We start from the raw sequence: 21,920 nt of genomic DNA on the forward strand, positions 1-21,920 counted from the left end.
TGAGTGGTAGCAATACAGATTACTGGCCTGAATTTGACCCTCTTCTGAATGCTCAACTTGATTAGTAATTGCATAGCTGGATAATAAAAAATCTTTAGCCAGGGGATCTAATAATATAACTGAATGTATTTCTTTTATGATAATAGTGTAGAAAATCTCCCATTTATGCACATTAATGGAGCTTATGGAGCTCATAGGGAAGTTTAAGGCTGGAATACAAAGCAATTTCCATCACCTCCCGTAACTTATCTCATTCTGTTTCAGTTACATGCATGTCCACAGAACACATTGATCATTTCAAAAAAGCTCAGTCTGCCGTTTGCCTGTGCGAAACCCTGCTCAGTGGATACCATTACACTGTAAGCTGGAAAGCATCAACAGCTACCCCAAGCTACTGTTATATTTTCGAGATGTTGCTTTCGAGCTTTGCAACTCAAGATAATTCTGTTTACAATGAAAAACTATGGATTCAAGATTCAAAACAATGGTGTGCTTGGTTTCAACGTAACTTTATTCTTTCATGAGTTATTTACAAGTTTCTGACCACTTATAAAATGTGCTCAATGTGCTGCCCATTGTGTTGGATTGTCAATGCAACCCTCTTCTCCCACTCTTCACACACTGATAGCAACACCGCAGGAGAAATGCCAGCACAGGCATCCAGTATCCGTAGTTTCAGGTGCTGCACATCTCGTATCTTCACACCATAGACAATTGCCTTCAGATGATCCCAAAGATAAAAGTCTAAGGGGGTCAGATCGGGAGACCTTGGGGGCCATTCAATTGGCCCACGATGACCAATCCACTTTCCAGGAAACTGTTCATCTAGGAATGCTCGGACCTGGCACCCATAATGTGGTGGTGCACCATCTTGCTGGAAAAACTCAGGGAACGTGCCAGCTTCAGTGCATAAAGAGGGAAACACATCATCATGTAGCAATTTCAAATATCCAGTGGCCTTGAGGTTTCCATTGATGAAGAATAGACCCACTATCGTTGTACCCCATATACCACACCAAACCATCACTTTTATTGTTCCAACAGTCTTGGAGGGATCCATCCAATGTGGGTTAGTGTCAGACCAATAGCGGTGGTTTTGTTTGTTAACTTCACCATTCACATAAAAGTTTGCCTCATCACTGAACAAAATCTTCTGCGTGAACTGAGGGTCCTGTTCCAATTTTTGTTTTGCCCATTCTGCAAATTCTGTGCGCCGATCTGGGTCATCCTCGTTGAGATGCTGCAGTAGCTGGAGTTTGTAAGGGTGCCATTTGTGAGTAGCTAATATCCGCCCAAGGGATGTTCGACTAATGCCACTCTCCAGTGACATGCGGCGAGTGCTAAGCTGTGGGCTCTTGCTGAATGAAGCTAGGACAGCCACTGGTGTTTCTCCATTAGTGACAGTTTTCTTGCGTCCACATTTTGGCAAATCCAACACTGAACCAGTTTCACAAAACTTAGCAAGCAGTTTGCTAACTGTAGCATGGGAGATGGGTGGTCTCGTAGGGTGTCTTGCATTGAAATGTGCTGCAATGACCCGGTTACTGCGTTCACCAGATATCAACACAATTTCGATCCGCTCCTCACGTGTTAACCTCTTCGACATGTCAATGGCTGTGAACAAAGAGAAACTTGTAAATAACTCATGAAAGAATAAAGTTACGTTGAAACCAAGCACACCATTGTTTTTCTTGTGACATTACCAATAAGTTTGATGTGTCACATGGCCCTCTTCCTATTGAAAAAACAAAAGTTGTTGTCACCACCCATCCTGAGGAGTTTGCCCCCTCACATATGCTAATGTGCCACAAACAGGACTTTAATATCACCAACCATTCCCATTTTATTACGGTGTATCCATATAAATGGCCCACCATGTACTTTATTCTACTTTTACTGACAATATCATAATTTTAAATCAGGCGGTACACATTTACTTCTTAAACGCGATGGTATATCTGGTAATGTTTTTACATTGTTAGTCTGTAGACAGCTTCAGTTGCTGGAGCTGCCACAAAGGTGGGTCTGCCTGGTGTTTATATATTTGCCTCTATGTGGGCAACTGTTCAACAAAACAGGTGTACAGTGGTCCCTCGCTATAACGCGGTTGACCTTTCACGGCCTCGCTGTTTTGCGGATTGTTTTTGTGCAATGTGCATGCTTTTCTTTTCTTTTCTTACGGCGCATTGTGTTCTGCGTCCTGATTGGCTGTAGACCATTGTCAATCAATCTCCTCCGTACCGTGTCTCCTGTACAGAATGTTTCAGCTTGTCAAATTTACATAAATCTTCGATTGCTGGCAGTGTGACTCTGAAGTGCTGTTTGTAAGTTTTCTCGCCAACAAACACAGCAATATCGACTAAATGTTTTGCGCCATCAAAGGCACCTGCGGTAGCAGCCAAAAGGCAGGGGAAGATGCTAACCATCGCACAAAAAGTTGGACTTTTAGACACGCTAAAGGAAGGTAGACGTTACCGTATTTTTCGGACTATATGGCACACCGGATTATGAGCCGCATTAAGTGAAACATAACAGTCAGAAGATAAGTCAGACTTTACTCAACTCATTCTTTTTACTTCCTCCACTTCTGTACTATTGATTCATTAATGTTAAATTCTCTCACAGCTCCATGTTCTGGACCTGAAAACAGGGTTTGATCTTTGGTTTCATTCTATAATACTGGACTTATTTTTCTACGAAGGTTTGAACTTTGAGAGAAAAACAAGAGAGAAAAGTGTGAAAATGTTCATGCCTGTCTGAGAAAAGTGTATAAAGTGTGTATTTAGGGATTTTACAGCCTTTAAGCATCTATAATAATTGTAAAAAAATAAAGCTGGCAATTTCAACTATCGCGGGTTATTTTTAGAGTGTAACTCCCACGATAAATGAGGGACCACTGTACATCAAATTAAAGGCAGAATTTGAATGTGCTTGTGGTGCGAGACCCCACTGGTGTGGTAGCTGGTGTGATTCTGTTATAGGTTGGTCTCTAGTTATATACAGTGAGCTAAATAATTATTTAATTTCTCACTTGAATAGTTGCTAATTGTGATGGTAGAGACATAACATAAAACAGAATTCTGGATTTACAATACGCATTGCATAAAAGTTATTACTTGATTTGCATGCGATTGAGTGAAATAAGTATTTGATACCCAGGCAAAACATAACTTAGTGGAAAAAAACACTTTATTGGCAATTACAGCTGTTAGATGTTTCCTGTAGTTGGTCACCAGGTTTTCACACATCTCGGGAGGGATTTTGGCCAACTCCTCTTTACAAAAACTCTTTTAATCTTTTAGGTTTTGTTACTGGCATTTGGTTTCCACTGAAGTCTGGAGACTGGCTAGACAACTCAATGACATTAATGTGCTCCTTTGTTTCCTTGGTAGTATGTTTTAGATCATTGCCATGCTGGAGGACACACCCATGATCTATCCTCAGTGGTATGGCTGAGGGAAAGAAGTTCTTATCCAACTTCCAAATTCAGCACGGGATCAAATAATTATTTCCCCCACTGTAGGTTGTTTGAAATGTCAACATGGTGAAAGCCTTTGCTGCTGCATCCTGTTGCAAGATGATCTCTAATTACATGCCTACTTACATCTGTAATTACATTTCAGGGAAAAGTAATGAAAGGAGTTTTTTTTAAATATAACATCCTTGTAGTGTCTTTCTGTTATCTTTAGTAACTAAAGACTTAATTCATGGTCACCCCTTAAGTAATCTACAAGTGTTTTCTCTTGTGAAAATGTCAAAGCCCTAAAATGTCAAATACATTGTAATGTGTCACTGTTTCCTTGCAAATTGTAAATGGCTGAAGAAGTAATGTGTTTTCTCAGCGGTTGCATTCATATATATGGTTTATGAGTGTTTCCCGCTTTTCTGTCTTCCACCAGCCACCACTGAAACACTTTGGCTATAGATAAAGGAAATTACTTTCACAGAGATAAAATGATGATCAGATCGAACACCTTACCATTTGGATACCACATAGAACTTCATTTATATTTCTTTACAAGGTGGGGACTGTAAATGTATTGCTGACACACACAGACGTAGAGCTTGCCACCTACACCTCCTGTACACCACTCAGGGGGTGTTGGAAACTAAGGGCTACCTGGCCACCTACCTTACCGCACTGATGAATAAAACAACAGTCACTTGGAGCTATGTGTGTGTGTGTGTGTGTGTGTGTGTGTGCGCGTGTGTGTGTGTGTGTGTATGGCAAGCTTCTGCTGACGTGCTGGCTTTTAAATGAACTTCTCTGGCTGGCTCTTTGGCTTGCAACCTGATTTAAGTGTCTGCATGCATATACGATAACCTGAGAAGCAGCAGTAAATGACCACTGTCAGAAGAAAGCCAGACTTATCCACTTGCCATCATTCATCTTTCACATGCCTTTGCACTGCGACTAAGGCAGGTCAACTAAACATCGTGCTATTATTTTTCTTTTTGTTTTTTTCTGACTGGAAGGTCCACACTACTACTTCAAAGTGTGATTTCTAATGATCAGCATCTTTCACTACATTTTGTACTGAATAGTTTTAGACCTCAGCCACAAGACCTTAAGACCTGTTGCTGGAGGTTACTGGCTAATGCTAGGTGAAATCGACTGTAAGCAGGGTGCTGGACCAAAACCCTCCTTGTGTTTGCTGCATTTGCTTGTATTTTGGATGAAGACAGCAACTTGTCTGCAAACACTCTCTAACTATTTGTTTGAGTGGTAGTACCATAACCTGAGAACATTCACCTTCAAAGTAAAGACTGTGCCTCACCCCACCGAGGGTTCACAACCACTTGGGTAATGAAAGTAGTCTCTTGTTGTTTTCAGGGAATTTGGCATGTATCTTACAAACTACTGTGACAACCTGCTAGTTACCAAAACAATGGCAAAGAAACTATTCACCAAACGGTTGTGGGATATACACTTTTCCCTAGTGTCCGATATTTGCCAGGGGATCATTAATTAGCTTCCTAGGCCTGTGTGACTGAGGCCTTATTGAGTCATTTTACTCAATAAGGTAAAATGACTTAACGTTGCAGATACTCAAAAAGTTGATTCTATTTATCTGAACGTAGTGTTTCCAGATGATGTCCAGATGAACATAAACAACTTTTTTGGGAATTCCTTACTTTGAGCATGCATCAAGATACCTTTTGCAACTTTTTTGCAAAGCTCTAAACACATTTTTAGCTATGCACTTTCTAGTTTCACAGTTACGTTTGCAGAAGCTGCAAGCACAAGGTTAATGATTGCAACGATCTATAGACACAATCTTGAGAAGCAGAGTAGGAATAATGAGTGTACTGGAAGAGACGGTGGGCGAAAAGGAGGACAAGAACAAGACCATGAACAGTAATGTAAGATGAAATTGTGTGGTAGACCATACCTTGCTTAATGGAATTACATCTTTTATAACAAAAACAACGTCTCATTTCTTCTAATAGTAAATGTGCCATGTAGATTTATTTTGTAAACTGTATGATGACCACATGAGGGTGAAAGTGCTGAACATTTTTTTGAGTTACTTTGTGTGTGATCTGAAAATTATTTTCTCTTGAGCATTGGAAACTGTTTTGATGCAGTTGTTGGTTGTTACTCATTCACTCAGGTTTTGTGAATGAAAACTGAAAACAGTTTTTTCTTTTATATTTTGATAGTTTTGAGAAATGGCTGAAAGGTTTCAAGAAACATCTTTTAAATTGTAAAAAATTGTAAAACATTTGTCTTCAGGTTAGATTTTGAGTTGGTTTAGGTTGTTTGTTTGTTTTTTAAACCTTCATAAGGGGTTTTTCAAGCCATTTAAGCCTTGACCTCTGCACACGGCTTTTGACAGCAAACTTTATTACTTGACTGCCTGAAAAAATGTCAAGGGCTTATGTACTCAGCTTCAAAATTCCTTGAATCTTGCTCACTCAGTTTTTTATCATGGAAACCAGGCCTTTTCATTAATTCTAATCAAATGTGGATCCCACAAAAGTGATCCTAGAAATGCATTTTATATTTAAATATGCTTTACAAACTCTGTTCTTCTTTTATAATGGCTTTTAAGTTAATTATTTGGATAGATAACATTAGATCAAATATTGTAGTCATATAAATGTGAATTACAGCTGAAGCAGAGAATGTCACTTTAATGGACCATAACATTATCAGATGGCTATACCACTGACCCCCTGCCTTTCTTTAAGTTACAATAAGGAAACTGTTTCCCAAGTGAAATATTACATTGTTCTGGTTGCATAAATACTGTGAACATGCGTTAAAAAAATTCTAATGTTGCTTTTATGGTCATATTAGTGAGTTATTGTTCTGGAGAATGTATTAGATGTTTCTGTGAGTTTTCTATGTGTCATTTTAAGTTTTCTTAAATTTTCAAGAGGTACAGAATATTTCAATAAGATCCCAGATAGAATTCCCAAAGCAGGTGATTTGTACTACAGTGTTTCTCTAACTTTAATCTTTGCTGAATTTCCAAACCTCAAAAACGCAGAAGGAATTTCTTAATTGATGAATGAGAAGTGCATCAAGATTCTGCTTGTTCACAACGACGCCACCGCTTTGGCAACCATCCATCATGTAGCTACAAACACTGACGTGTTATCGCTGTAATGAATATCTAACATCAGGACTCATTAGGAGTTGATTATAACCACTTAAACCTACATGGAAACGCAGGCTGGCAGGTTAATTTTTGCATGTATGAAGAGCATGTGTGTGCACGTGTCCAAATATGTCAGTGTTTTTGTTTCTAGCATGCTTGTGCAACCGCGAGGATTGCCCATTGCTAATAGGTTTGTAGATAGAGGAGCTTTATTATGCTCTTTATGACTTTTTAACGGACTCACAGCTCACTGTTGAGCATATATGTGTGTGTGTGCATTTGCATGAGTGTGAATATTAGTAGTGAATATGAGCAAGCTGAGTGCAGGTTTGCAACAGAATGTATTCCGTGGGGGTGGTAGTGTACTGAGAAGAGGCCTTGAGGGAATGAGGGCTCGAGAGATAGGTGGTGGAGAGAGAGCATGACAGAGGGATAGTGATGGGCGGAGGAGAGAAAATGTATTTCATCAGAGAGAGAGAGAGATAAAAGGATAGGCAGCGAGACAGAAAAAAGAATGATGGAGTGAAAATGAGGAAAACAAAACTGGTACTAACTCTGCTCCATGCTGTGTGTGGGCAGATAGAGTGGCAGTAATGAAGAACAATATAGTAAGACAAAGTAAATGAAAAAGAAAAAACAGTCACTCATTTATGAAGCAAATATACACCTGATACTACCATTGCGGCTCTAAAATCCAACCTAATTTTGGACTACAAATGTAGTCTCATGTTACTGTTCTGTGTTGTGATCATCCCCCTGCTGAACCATCTACATCGGTCTGTCATTATCTTACAAAGAAAGGCATATAGCGGTTATAAAAAGTACGTGCCCCAACTCAGTACATGAATGAAAGCAGGGAGTCCACGACTATTACACAATAGCCGTGGAAGAGAAATGTGGGGAATGGTTGTTGCTGTAGCTAACTGGATCTTTTCAGCGGCTTGTGTATGATGGGCTGAATGAGAAATAAGTAACTTGCAGTAAGTAATGATATGCTAATAAGCCATGTTTTCATTCTGTTATGCTAGTTAGCCATACGGAGCAGTTAATCATTCATTAACACATGTTCTTAGAACGTTTATTTTAAGCATTAATTACAAATAGGTCAGCATAATGAAGTACGGTTTTCCTTTATGATGTAATCATAATCAAGCGATCACATCTGTTGTATACTCTTTTTTTTCTTGTTCATCCATTTTAATGACTTGAGGTATAAACTAAAATGTGGATAAAGGTATAAACTAAACTATTACAGATCTACTTGATGATATCCTCGTGAATTGCAGGATTGAGGACCCAAATGGAGACACAAAAGATTCACTGACAAACAAAAGACAAACCTTTATTTCAGCTGATGGAAACTTGATAATATAAAGTTCACCAGGACAGTGAAGAAAATTCAAAACTGAACCACAGCAATGATTGAAGACCCTAAGATAAACATGTAGGCAAAATAGCACTATGTGTATGTGAAAGAGCAGTCAGAGAGTTAGACACAGGAGGGTAATAAGATGCAGGTGGAGATAGTAAAAGACAATGAAAATGGAGTAGAAGTAAAACTACACACAAGACACTAGAGACAAATGAAAATAGAACGAGAAGACAGTAACTAAACAGGGAAATGGAGACAGATGAATAGACTTGACAATTAACTTGAACTTGAACCCAAATCCAGGCACAAAAAATGGACTGAAAAACAAAAGCAAAACCTTTATTTCAGCTGATGGAAACTTCACAATATGAATTTCACCAGGACAATGAACAGAATTCAAAACTGACTGGTGAAACACAGCATGGATAATACACACTGAGATGAGGACTGAGGGAAGACAGCACAATTTATAGACAAAAGGATAATCAGGGAAATAGACACAGGAGGATAACAAAGGTAGATTGACAACAACACAGAAGGGAAAGCGAAGCTAAACACGAGGCACTAGAAACAAATGGCTACCAAAATACAACAGAAAGTAAAAACCAAAACAGGGAAATAAAAACACTTGCATAAACTTAACCCAGGAGACAAATGAGAATAAGACAGGAAACACTGAGGAAACAAATTAAACTCTATAACTAGGACTAAATTATAACAAGAGTAAAGGCTCCCAAAATACTCAAGAATAGAAACAACAGAAACCAAACTAAGAACACCTAACACACAAGCAGGAAATAAACCTCAAAAAACACAAAGACAAATCTGAGATCATGACAGTTCTGCTTTGGAGTTTGTTTTTCATTTTCATTTATATTAGTGCTGCTTTTAGAACGAGTGCTTTCTTTCACTGAAAACATTCATGTTCCTATTCTTGCGTGCATTCGTGTAGCCCGACTAGTATTTAAGTGCTTAAGCAGAAGAGAAACGTTGTGGCAGCATAACCAAGGACAGGAAAAGAGAACTACTTATTATTGAAGTGCTTGTGTAATGATAAACAGAACTCAAAAATCTGTAGAGGACAAAGAGAGGACATGAGGTTGTGAGGAAAAACAAGCGGGGAAGATGACAAAATGGACAAGACGGGGGATGTGAGAGGAAGAAGAGAAAGATAAGTGACGAGAGAAGGGCCAGAGGATGGCAGGTGATGACAGGGGAAAAAAATCATGTATGTTAGATGACATAGATGACAAGTATGTGATGGAGGGATAAAGATTAGGCTGGGTGAAAAGAAGGAGAAGCAGAAAGGCTATGTGAATTAGAGAGAACTGTGAAGGAGTGAAGTGAAGTAGAGGAAAATGCTGGAGAGAAAAAAGAGACAAAGGGGTGGAGAGTTTAGAAGTTTTGAAATTGTAACTATAGGGAATTGGGACAAGGATAGAGTTTGATAGCGTGAGGTTGAAGAAGACTACGGCAGGAATATAAATGTCAGAAGATGCTGAAGACATGCAGTTTGCTGGAGAAGGAGGGCAAGAGAGGGCGGATTGTATAAATCCATCCTTCCTTGAAATATAATATGACATTTATGATGTGTACAAATCTGGAGCCTCTTACCAGCGCTTCAGGCAAAATCCTCCCAAATGTTCGGCATTAATCAGGAGGGTGAGCTTTAAAGACTCAAGGTGCTCAAGTAGAGCGGCTTCGTGCGTTAAAAGCAGATATGAACGTTAAATTCAGATGTTTTTTGATACCTGTTTTTATTACCATTTCTTTCAAGTCCCTTACAGTCTCTCTTACACTTTCCTTTTAAACACATTTCCTTCATTTTTGTTTGTTCATTTTTGTTGTTGTTTGTAATTCATCAAATACTGAAAAAAAAGTCTTCCACAAAAAACAAGCCAGCTTTGTGTAAGTTTTATTAATTTGATTGTTAAAGGGTTAATGTTTTCATATGCTGATGATCAAGGTTTGCTTGTTATATTCCAGTTGAGTTTGATTTTTAATATAGTGTGAATGAATTGCTGTTTGGTACCTAACCTTTGGTTGTTGGATATTACCACCATTCAAATGTGCCTGAAAGGCTTTTGCTTCATTATGACAATGCTGCAAAAGAAAGTAAAGAGAGAATCGTGCCTTTCTCAATAGAGGACATATGTTTCAGAGTTTTCTGTTGTATTTGAAAACATGGCTTCTTGATTCTAGGAAACATAATCACCTGCAATACTGCATACTGTTTGGCGAAGTAGGAACAGCAGAGATAAGTACACTAGGATTTTGTGTTGTTTTGCTTTGCTTTGTTTTAAAGGAAATACCGAAAGTTATTTTTGGCCAAGTTTGACAGCCCTTGTTGGAAAAATAGAATATGTGATTTGTTTTAAATGATGCAGGAAACATCTGAATTATTGATTTAGTAATAAGAAAGCCTCTGTCTGCCTGCTACACACAGACATATACACATTTTTAAGTACATCGAGTCCTTTCAAGCCAGGCCAGATTTACTTGGATTAGATGTCACACACTGCATCACATTGAAATAAGAAAAGGGGGGGACGACAAGAGTGATAATGACAGCAGAGAGAAGAGATAGTTAGGGAAATATGAGGAGGGAAGCAAGCAAGGAAATATGGGGTAGAGAGCACCAAAAATGGAGGAAGGTTGAGCTAAATAAGGAGTACAAAATGGAAAACAGCTTGAAAGGGAATGTAGGCATGACGAAGCATGATAGAAAGGCAGAGGACAAAGAACAAAGAGAAAGAGAATTAGGGAAATTGGCTAAAAGAATGTTGAAAAGAGACAGACCTAAGGAAAAGTATGTGAGAGATTGTGAGGTGGAGAGGAAATGAGCAAGTTAGGATAGAAAGGGAATCTCTTCAACAGGTAAAGCTCCAAATCAGGAAGTAGGAAGGCAATAATCCAATATTTGGATCGATTATCAGTCTGGTTTTGGCTCAAAAAGCTGGATTGGCCATGAGTATTTTATGCTTACTATGCCAGTAACTATGCACCAGTTGCTAGAGGGAGAGCTAACATAGCATGGTAGGTAACAGCAGTTTGGACGTAACTCGTGCTGTGAGGCAAACAGCGTTTCTTTTATGTCTGTAAAAGTTTTGACAAGCCCCAATGACAACACTTGTCCCTCTCACTCTCATTATGGAAGCTTTTATTGTGCTTACAGTAACATAGCATGTTGTTATTTGTTCAATATTATTTTGCCTCATCTGTATCCTACTCCATACATTTGTCTGTGAGGAGGTGCACTCACGTGGTTGCTGGAGATGTTTGCAAGTTGCTAGGTGAAATCAGTAGCAAAATGTGTGCTGCACCAAAACGTTTTTGTGATTGTGGCAGTCATTGTAGTTGGCATAGAAGGCAAGGCAAGTTTATTTATATAGGACAATTCAACAACAAGGTGATTCAAAGTGCTTTACAGAGACATTAAAAAACAAAAACAAATCAAAATTGATTAAAAAAGACAGTAGATAAAATCAGAACAGTAGATAAAATCAGTAGTTAAAATGTAAGTTTTGAAATTTAAGCTTAAAAGTGTGGATTTGGTGTTGTATTCAAATGCAGCTGAGAATAGGTGAGTCTTCAACCTGGATTTAAATAAACTGAGTGTTTCAGCTGATCTGAGGCTTTCTGGGAGTTTGTTCCAGATATATGGAGCATAAAAGCTGAATGCAGCTTCTCCGTGTCTGACAGTCAGTGTCTAGAAAACACTGACTGGTGCCTCACCACTGTAGCCAACATGTTTGGGAAAGCCATAACTTTTAGTTTGAATGTTCTCCGTTTTACAGCTTGTCTTACTTTTCAAATCTTTCATACGAACTGCAGGCAGTCTGCATATCAACTAAAGCAATCTATTTGAGTTTTTACGTGCAGCACTGTACACGTATAGATCTGTGTGATTGGAACTTTAGAAACTTTATCAATTTCATTCTGCCTAACATCACCCTCTAGTAACCACTCGCCAACTGGTTGAGGAATACACATTTTCCCTTGTGACCAGTGGTTGCCAGATGGCCTCTGTGATTGGGGCTAGAGTAATTTCACACTCAGGTCACAATTAATACAAGAAAATGGATCAGTGCAAGTTTTGTCTACATGCTGATATGATAGATAAGAAGGAGAAGATAGACACTTTATCAAACAGAGCTATAATTTCACAGTAGTTGTCAAGGGTATACACAGGTACACTGAAGATACACCTTAGGTCATTCAAGTGGTACATTGCTATCACTCTAATTATCATTTACTTATAACTTGGCTTGAGCTTCAGTATATTTTCATAACTGGCTCACAGCCACCTACTCTACTGTTTCCAGATCCCTGACAATGCTGGCCAGACAGGAGCTGAGTCAGCTGTTGTTTGGAAATCAGCTGGACCTTGCCAAAAAACAGTCCAGAGCTGACTTAAAGAGAAACACAAAACAAATGTTGCCGTCAGTTTTCTGTCCCCGGTTGCACACAAAGGGATATGAATTTAAATGTATCTGAGATGAGCTAGTTATTTCACCTAATGCTTAATGAATGAAGACACACAACAAATGTTCCACCTACTAAAAGTATATTCATATGTGTGGGAGGAAGCAAAGCCTTGGGTATCAACAGTAGGTCTCTACAAAGGAAGCAGTAAGGCAAAGGTCTGTCTAGATTAGAAGGGAAAAAGGTAAGACAGGGACAGAGACGTGGCAAAGAAAGCGGCGACCTTGGCACAGCTTTGTGTGACAGTTTGACAAAGAACTGGCGTGCTGCTGAACTACAAATTTTGCTGGCTGCTCGCCTCCTTAACGATGGAGCAAATTAATTTACGTGCCTATAATGAAAGAAGTGAAGGAGGAGGGAAGCAGGGAGGAGAGATGAAAAAAGTAGGAGAACGAAAGATTTTTCTTGCACAAATCAGGTTACCTGGGAGATTTGTCCATGAATGCACAAGGGGATAGACGGCAATCAGAGGCATCCCTCTGACATATAGTCAAGCACGCACACACACAGTTTGCTTCCATATTTCATTTAATTGTGCACACATGCTAGATATGGTCAGAGTAACCTACTGCGGATGCACAACCCTGATAACAAAGTAACCATGTTTCTGGGAATACTTGAACACAATAGACCCTGTATCTAGCAAAACTACATGAGAATTGTGTATGTGAGTATATTCTGGTGTGAGGTCATATGATAAATATTAGAGCTGTTTTTATATCTGTTCCTGTCACACTCCACTGGCCTGCTCTGGTCACCAGTGACCATTAATTCTTTGTCCTCCTCCCTTTCCTTTCTTACACACACACACACACACCTACACACACTTACACATTAATTCTATACTCCCTTTCAGCTCTCACATCACTGCTGTAAATAACAGTGTGTTTGTGTGTTTCGCACACGTGTGTTTGTGTGCGAGTGTAATTTAGGGCATTTGACACTGTAGGACCATAACCTCTGCCGTCCATCGCCATCATCACTCAGCACTGCCGCTACCTTGCTTTCATCATCACATTGAGCCGGAAACACTTAAGTCTAGCCTTGTCACAAATCAGTAATACATCATGTGATTTATGCTGTGACGTGTGTTTGTGTGTGTGTGTGTGTGTGTGTGTGTGTGTGTGTGTGTGTGTGTGTGTGTGTGTATTCCTACACATTATCCTTGTCAGGGTTCCTGTCACATTACTGTCATCAGCTGCAGTTTCAACAACAGGTGTCTGTTTGTTCGAGAAACAAAGGAATGATATTTCAGATATTTCTTCAGTGCCCCGTTTCGAGTTGTCCTTAAGAAAAGGAGAGAATCAGATAGAGGCATATGGTGATAGGGAGAGAAAAGAACAAGGGGGAGCTTAACAGTAGTAAAAAGCTTGAATGGATGAGCGTAAAAGGCCAGGAGGCAGGTGTAAAAACTAAGTGAGGTGGGAATGGATTTTCCAAAGCAGCAGAGATGGCATTGTGAGTCTCTCCACCAATTGTTATTATGTCAGAGTCACACTACTGCCTGGAATACTGTGAATTTTGTTCCATAGGTATTGGCAACGCTTATCTCTCCTTTTAAAAAAAAAAATCAATTCAACTCTTTGTGTACATATTGCAAATGTTTATGTTTCTCGCACACAGCATCTCACTAAACCACAGTGTGTTATACATATACGATTTTACACAGAATGAACAGTAATCCCTTTGTTTTTCAAAAAGTAAACGCATTTTTCTTTGATAAGCAGCATTTTATGTTGTATAGTGCTAATTAAGCACATTAAATGTTTATAAAGGTTATCATGCCTACATAGTAAATTGCAGTGGTTCCATTGCACTCTACAGCACAGCATCACACGGCTGCAACTGCTAGCGTGGGTGTAGACTCTTAGCCTTGTTAAAAATCTAAAAAAAAAAAAAAAAAATTAACCTCTAAATAAACTTCTGTTGTGCAAACCAGATAATTATGCAGATAAATATGCATGTGTGATTACACAATCATGGCAATAAAGCTGACATTAAAGCCCACATACTGACTAATGATCATCCTTTTTTCTCTCTCTTATTTTCTTTTCTAAATGTACTTGTATATTGTTCACATGTTGAAATAAATTACCAATCAATCAAATCCTTTGATCTTTCACAAACACACAAACACATATATATCTATATCTATATCTATATCAATATATATGTATACGTATATATATGATGATGATTGAGTGTGTGAATCAAGATTTTGTTACTTTCAAATCAGAAGGAGAAATTGACCAAATATGAACATGTAGATGCTGCTTTGTTTGTTAACTGCATATATTTACAGTGAATAAAAAGAGAGGATATGTAAAAGCGAACATTACTGAGATTCCAGCAGAAATTGGCTGGGGCAAAAGAAAAGACTATTCTAACTTATTTGTGGCTTTGTGTGACAACACATTCCCCTCTTTTTTCTTTTACCTCTAGCATCACTCATCCATCCCAGTCGGTTGTTTGGCAGGAAGTAGATAAACAAGTTATTTATTACCTCTTTATCAATGTAAACAAACTAGGAAATGAATACTAAACACTTAAACATTGGATGACATTTGATTGATACTTCCTGACCAAAACACTGTAAGTTTTTGGAATCCTACATCACTAGAAATTGACCACTGTTGCTGATAATGCTGTTGACGTCGAAGGCATGGTTGGGGAAAAATGTTGATGATTTAGTACTTCTGCTCACACGCTGTATATGTGTGTGTATGTGTGTGTGTGTGTGTGTGTGTGACTGCCCTTGAGGCATCCGTGTAAAGCAAGATTCAGTACTTTTATATCCTGGCTTGCTGATTTATGCTGTGACGTCTGCCTTTGCACTCACAATCACATTACTGGAAGGGAGGAAGAGCCAGGGCCCTGTGTGTTGTTTGTGTGTGTGCATGTCTGTGTGTGTGTGTGTCTGTGTTTGCTAATCAGCATGCAGTAACGCTGTTGTTTCAAAATAGCTGACAGTGAACAGCAGACATTTACCAATCGTCTGTTCTCATCTCTTGTCTTGTGCTTTCTTCTTGTGAAAAGTTAATTATTTTTTAATATGTACACATTAAAGATGGTAATATTTGGGAGATTCCAAAATAGTTTGATTAGTGTTTGAGTTCAGAAGCCTCAAAAGGTTCATGCTACTCTTCAATCATTAGGAACAACAGGAGCCAAGTTTAGCTTTAGTGAAATAAAGGTGAGAAAGAGTCAGCGAACTGTAGTGTGTTTATTTTCCAGACTTAATTCCGATTCTTTGTTCATATTTTACCTTGGACTTTCATGCCCCCCTGCAGTGACTCCATGCCCCAGAAAGGGGGCCCACCCACAGCTTGAGAACCACAGCCTTAAGGCACAAAAGCATGTTTAAAACACATTTGGATGAAGATTCAAATCTGCTTCACAGACCAAGGACATTTTTTTTCATTATCACCTACAATTTTTTCTCATCTCCCTTTCTGCATGCACACTGGGTCTCGATTAAAGAGTGTTATTTTCAGTCACATGCACGTAGCTAATATATCACCGTGCAGGTGTAGCAGCTTTGATAGAGAAATGATATAGGCGATAACAGAAGAAAGAAAAGTGACATGAAAAAATACTACAATGCAGTGTCTTCTTCTCCATTTCAATATCTTTTGTTACCATTGTGGTCACTAGATCCCAAAATGCATTGCTGGTGTGATAAAGGAAATACACACTTTACAAGGAAACAAACCATATGCAAAGAGAGTGGTGTACGATGCAGTAAAGCTTTTAACATATGCCTGGGAGCAGGTTACTATGGAAACATCCTTGTAGAAACCTAGATTAAAGGAGCCATTTACTGTTCCCTCTGCATGTTTGTAAAAAAAAAAAAAAAGACAAAAAAATATATATTACAAAACTTTATCCACAAAGGAAAACACACAGAAAATCATAAATCAGCTTACTAATGTCAAACATTTCGATGTGCTTTTGTCCTCTAGACATATAACCTTTACAGTGTCATGGTTCCAGTTTAAAATCTGTACCAATCCTCTCCCAGCAGTGTCATCTTCAAACTGATTGGGACCTTATTCAAAATTTATCACTAATGGAATAGTTAATGTCTTTGTTCTTCATTCTTTATCGCTTTGTCCAGGCCTGCTTGTCTCACCTCATCTATACTGCATGATTATAAAAACAACCAAGACTCAATCAGTTGCCTGGTATTTACAGTTGCCTAATGTTGAGGAATCAAGTGATTGAACGATACATATTTAATGAGGCCTTTGACGCAGAGGCAGTTAACATATCATTCCTAACCGCATGTGGTTTTGAATGAGGTGTGAGTATAAAGGCTGTGCTGAAATGGATTGCCCTTCAGAAGTTGAGTTTAATCAAAACGTTGTTTAAACTGTTGCAGATGTGATAATTTCTAGGGTTTTACAACTTTTGCTAGCCACATATCTTTTTCTAATTAAATGTATTGACAATTAAATTATTGACAGTTTCACAGATTCCAGTAACCTAAAAAAGAGCATAAGGAAGAGATTTTTTTAAACGATTAAAGAGGCAAGTGGATTTCTAAAGCACAAGAACCAACTAATCTTATTGTAATAATGTAATACTGTATATGATTTCCTGGATGATTTATCCAAAGTACTGCAAAATAAAGACGGTGAAGTTTGGGCTCTCTGGGATTTAGTCCACAACCTTTGTGGCATTAACATCAGGCTATGCACAGCCAATTACAGATATAGTTTTCTAAATGTGGTACAAAACAGCCCTCAGCCAAAGCAGCCTTCTTGGTTATTAATGGATTTTGCTACCTGTGTCTTACACACATGCACAGGCACACACATCCACACTATACAGTATGAGGCTTATTTTCTGGTCAATGAAATGCGGTTAGCAGTGCTTCACTGCGCTGGCTTACACAATTAGTGGCCCAGTGGATTCAGGGGATAAACTGGGTTGAATTGAGAGGCTAAAGAGAAGTAAAATAAGAAAAAAAACATACGGTTAATTGTGTGTAACAGACCAAAGCATAGACCGAATCTCTGCTAGCCAGTCAACACCCCACATTGCCTCATTTGTCTGTCTCAGCAGCACTGCAGGTTGACATTTATTTTTATGACTAATTTAGTATTCACTAGTGGGAACTTTATCTGCCACTACAGATACTAACACACACCAGTTCTTCTTCCATTTCCCCTTGTGGGGCAACTGTTTTGTCTGAGTCAGTGCCCTACACTGGGTAGTTTTTGACACTGGAATCAACATTCATGTAAGCCCATTAGTCCCTTCTTTTTCATGCAGGATGCCAGATCAGGGGCTAAATACTTAAAGTCTATATTTCTAGACTTATTTGAAGCTGGTTTCATGAATGTGGGTAATATAATTGGTTAAATTTTGCTGCCTTTGGTTTCCAATACCAGCATTACAAGGCAGTTAGCCATTTAAAGAATGTAAATGAAGGAGATTCCCTGTAAACACATTACTAGCTATTTAGTGAGTAGTAGTGAGGTGGTTATATATTGGGGAACTCAAGCACAGGTGGAAAAGGCATCAGCGGCTTTTCTATAGGTAGGGTGAACACTAAATCCACTTGGATGGAATTATATTTTGAGGCATTTCTTTGAAGAATTCCCTTTGTAGATTACATACTTCAGAGTTCTGTAAAAATAACCCAAAAGATAATGCCTTTTTTGTTTCTTTCCTTCTTCTTCTAATAGGTGCCATCTTTGATGAGTCAGCACGGAAAGATGATGAGGTGTTTCGCCTTGCTGTGGCGGATCTCAATTTAAACAACGAGATTTTGGAGACAGAGAAGATCACCATCTCTGTGGAGTTCGTTGATGGGAACAACCCTTTCCAGGCTGTGCAAGAAGGTAGGGAGATAATACTGTGTTGTAACATTTATGCATTGCACCAACAGGACTAATAGAATGTATCTGTTTCAAATTGAAATATGTTTTTCTTAAATATGTTGATGCATGCTCAGTCATCCAGGTAAGGAAATCCCCAAAAAGTTGATTCTGTTCATCTGGACGTAGAGTTTTCTCCCACTGTAAACGCTACGTCCAGATGAACAGAATCAACATTTTGGGTTTTCTTAAATAGCTTTTCTTATATTGGCCTTATATAGGGATGGGTGTAATTCGGTGTTTGCTTCACATATTCTAAGTTACACGTTTGCTTTAAATAGATTTAAACAAAAAAAGGAATCATTTGTGTTTATTTTGATACCCCAGCTCCTCTTTTGATTTTCAAATAATCCTGAATTGTTTATATAACACAGTTAAATACATGTATTAATTTCCATTTGATCCAATGCAGATATAATTAAAAATGTGTAAAATTTGCAGTATTTCTACAGACAATCTTAGTCTTGTTATCATTTTATAACTGAAACACATAAGCATGCGGTGCTTTCACAGTCATTTCAGCATTTTCCTGACCTATTCTATCTTAAGAAGATGAACTGATTCATGTGGGAAAAAATAAAGATTTGAAAAGTTGGCCAACTTTTAAAAATATTTTATTTTTATTTTGCATTGCTGGCAGGCCTTTATGAGTTGACCTGCATCACAATCAGTTGAGGATATGAGGTTTTTTACCCTCTCTCTTTTTTGTTTGGGTTTCCAGCCAGTTTATTTAATTAAAATCTAGTTTGTAGAAGAAATTGACTCTGGAATGTTCATATTTTTAATCAGTGGACATTCTGAATTATACAATTTTTTTTCATCCATGTGGGTATTTATATTTTAATATTATAGCTGCTGGTTCACAAGCCAAACCAACAGGCTTGATTTTAAATTGGAATTCAATATGAAAGAATCACATATAACTAAGCTTAGTTTGACTTGTTGACTTATCACTGGTAGTAATAAGAAACAGGATTCAGTGAGGACTACTGGACGTTTGTGCTTTTTATATGAACAGAAACATTTACAAAATTATTAAATCTGAGCATGTTTGCAGTGCATATACATTTTTCAAAAGTTGTTACTCTGTTTTCCTTCCAAAGAGTCAGATTTTCTTTTAATTTTTCAGAGTGGCCTTTCCAAGGACATCCTCAGAGGAATGCCTTCATTTTGTTTGTTAGTTCGTTTGTTAAGCCACCAAACACTGATCTATGAATCATTCAAGCATAAACATCTCTCCCAAGGGATGAACCAGTTTTGTATCTACACTTAACAGACAACTTAGCAAAGAACCAGTCTTAAATTGTAACTTTGGACACTATGTTACTAGCAGCCTGTCACAGAAACCCATCATTTGTGTAGTTGTTTTTGCTTTTTTTCTCCTTTCTTTTGTGCAATCTGTGAAGAATGCAAAAAAGAGATAGCAAGATAGTTTGACAGGCATAAAATCGTATTTTTGCACTAACAAGGTGATTCCGAAAGAGCTATTACTGTAGCACAAAACTTGCCACATTTTGGTGTGCTGGATACCCTTAAAAAATTAAGGAAACTGGACAAATAGAGGAGAGAAGTGGGAGACCTGCAAAATTATTTACCAGGAGAAAGATGAGATTTGATAGACATATCTTTAAGAAATTATAATAACTTTAAAGCAATAACAAAACCTGACATAGGACCTGTATCCTGAAGCCTCATCAGAAATAGTCTCAATCAACTGGGGAACTATTCTTGAAGACTACTTTAAGAATTTACATGGAAGCTTGCCGAGGAGAGTCCAGGTTTTGTGGAAGAATGAAGGTGGTCATACCAAATGTTGACTTTTAAGCTTGTTAGAACTGTACACATGGTATCTCCATGTATGCAAAAGAAACAACAGATAGTGCAACACTTTTACTAAGTATGTACAACATTTACCCATCTTTTTACTAGCAAATGTATGGTTGCAAATTAGCTAATTTAGCTAGGATACAGATTTAGGATGCAGCTCTTGAAGGATCCTAACGATATAAATGTATTTTAATTGGGCATTAAGAACAGAACTAAAATATATTGACCTGACTGCTTTGTAGCAGAACAATGGAGTCTGAAACCCAATTCTTTTGTTGGTTTACCTGCTGATCACATGCTTAAACGCCTAGCAGCAACCCTTGTTCTCACCAATGGGCTCTGTAGCACAACATAAATTAAAATAACCCAGAACATCATTAAAAATAAGCAGAGAGAGAAAGAATGTGTGGGTGTATTAATTGACAGTGCCACAGGGCATACATGAACAAACATACACAGTGAGCACACCATAACATCATGCAAGATGTGAACAAATAAACATATACATTAACTTTAAGCTGGGGCTGCTGGAGATACGAAACAAAAGAACCCAAGAATAGCTTTTTTTATAAACATTTATCTTAAACTTTCATTATTTTTATTTAAAAATTAATCTTAAAGTCATCATCATTTTTTTTTAAACAGATGGCATCGTTGCTTAATGAAGAGTGCTGTGAAAAATTACAGGATGTAATTTAATGTTGTGGACATTCAGTTCAGCTAAGCAACTTTGAATGACATGTTCACTTTATTGGTGTAAGCATTTGAATTCAGAAATATTGCAAAATACAAAATATAGGAATGAGGCAGGAGTATTGGCACTGCCTACATGACTAATGAGTCATCTGACAGCAGGCTGTGTCACACACATTCTTTTCTACTACACTGTGTGAATTGCTAATCAGGACATTTGTCTAAATTGTCTAATAGTCATCCAAAAGCCTGTGCAATGTAAATAAATTCGCATCTATTGTCTTCCTCTCAGGATGTAAGGATTATGTGATTTTAGAAATGTCGTGGTTGATTCACTCTTACAAACGTCTACTGTGTAGTACGAAATTCTTTCTATAGAACATGGAATTAACAAAATCCAACAATCAGGCTATCACGAGCAGATACAACTGCTGCACATATGGGCCAGTATCCATGATTTGGGAACCATTATACCGAGTTCAAGTTTTTCACAGAGAAGCTCGTATTTTGGCGCAATGAAATGGAAGTGAAATGGAAAGACAAACTGATCGTCACACAAGCATCCATGTGCCTGTGATCGTTTTTGACTGGCGGGCTGCCTTAGAATAAACAGAGATTTGATCAAGGCACAATAATGAGCAGGCACGAAAAGAAACAAACAGAGATCTAACATTTTGTTGTAAACCATGTTGCACCCGTGTTTATGCCCGTTTAGTTTATTTGCTTCGTCTGATACTTGTGCATGCATTGTATTCGTATTTATATATGAAATATACCTTAGAGTACACACAGCTGACTGTGATTAATTTGTAGTTTTGTTAAATTTACATACATTGTAATTGGGATGAGGTTCAGCCCTTCTCCATGACCCTTTATTCTACCAGCAGAAGAAGGTCAGTCAAGAAATTGCAGTAATTACATATTTAAAAGTGAATTCAGAGTGATCAAAAGCATAAAGCTTTTCAATATTGCACGACAGAATTACTACTGATGATTTGCATTAATTAGTATTCCTTCTTTCAGTATTGGATCCCTTTTTTATTGATTAAA

General features: G+C 38.0%; 1 protein-coding gene across 3 annotated transcripts in view; it reads left to right on the plus strand.

The window, feature by feature from the left end:
* The window catches only part of grid2 (glutamate receptor, ionotropic, delta 2), a 508,497-nt gene that overhangs the window by 74,078 nt on the left and 412,499 nt on the right, over positions 1 to 21,920 (plus strand). For all 3 annotated transcript variants that reach the window (XR_005695832.1, XM_040031719.1, XM_040031718.1), the window contains exon 2: positions 18,159 to 18,314. Coding sequence is in view for 2 of the 3 variants with exons in the window: in XM_040031719.1 (XP_039887653.1) it covers positions 18,159 to 18,314 (156 nt within the window). In the remaining variant the exon portion in view is untranslated. The remainder of the gene's footprint in view (positions 1 to 18,158; positions 18,315 to 21,920) is intronic.

This window comes from Simochromis diagramma, unplaced genomic scaffold, assembly GCF_900408965.1.
Source record: "Simochromis diagramma unplaced genomic scaffold, fSimDia1.1 OVJJ01000284.1, whole genome shotgun sequence".
Lineage (NCBI taxonomy): Eukaryota > Metazoa > Chordata > Actinopteri > Cichliformes > Cichlidae > Simochromis > Simochromis diagramma.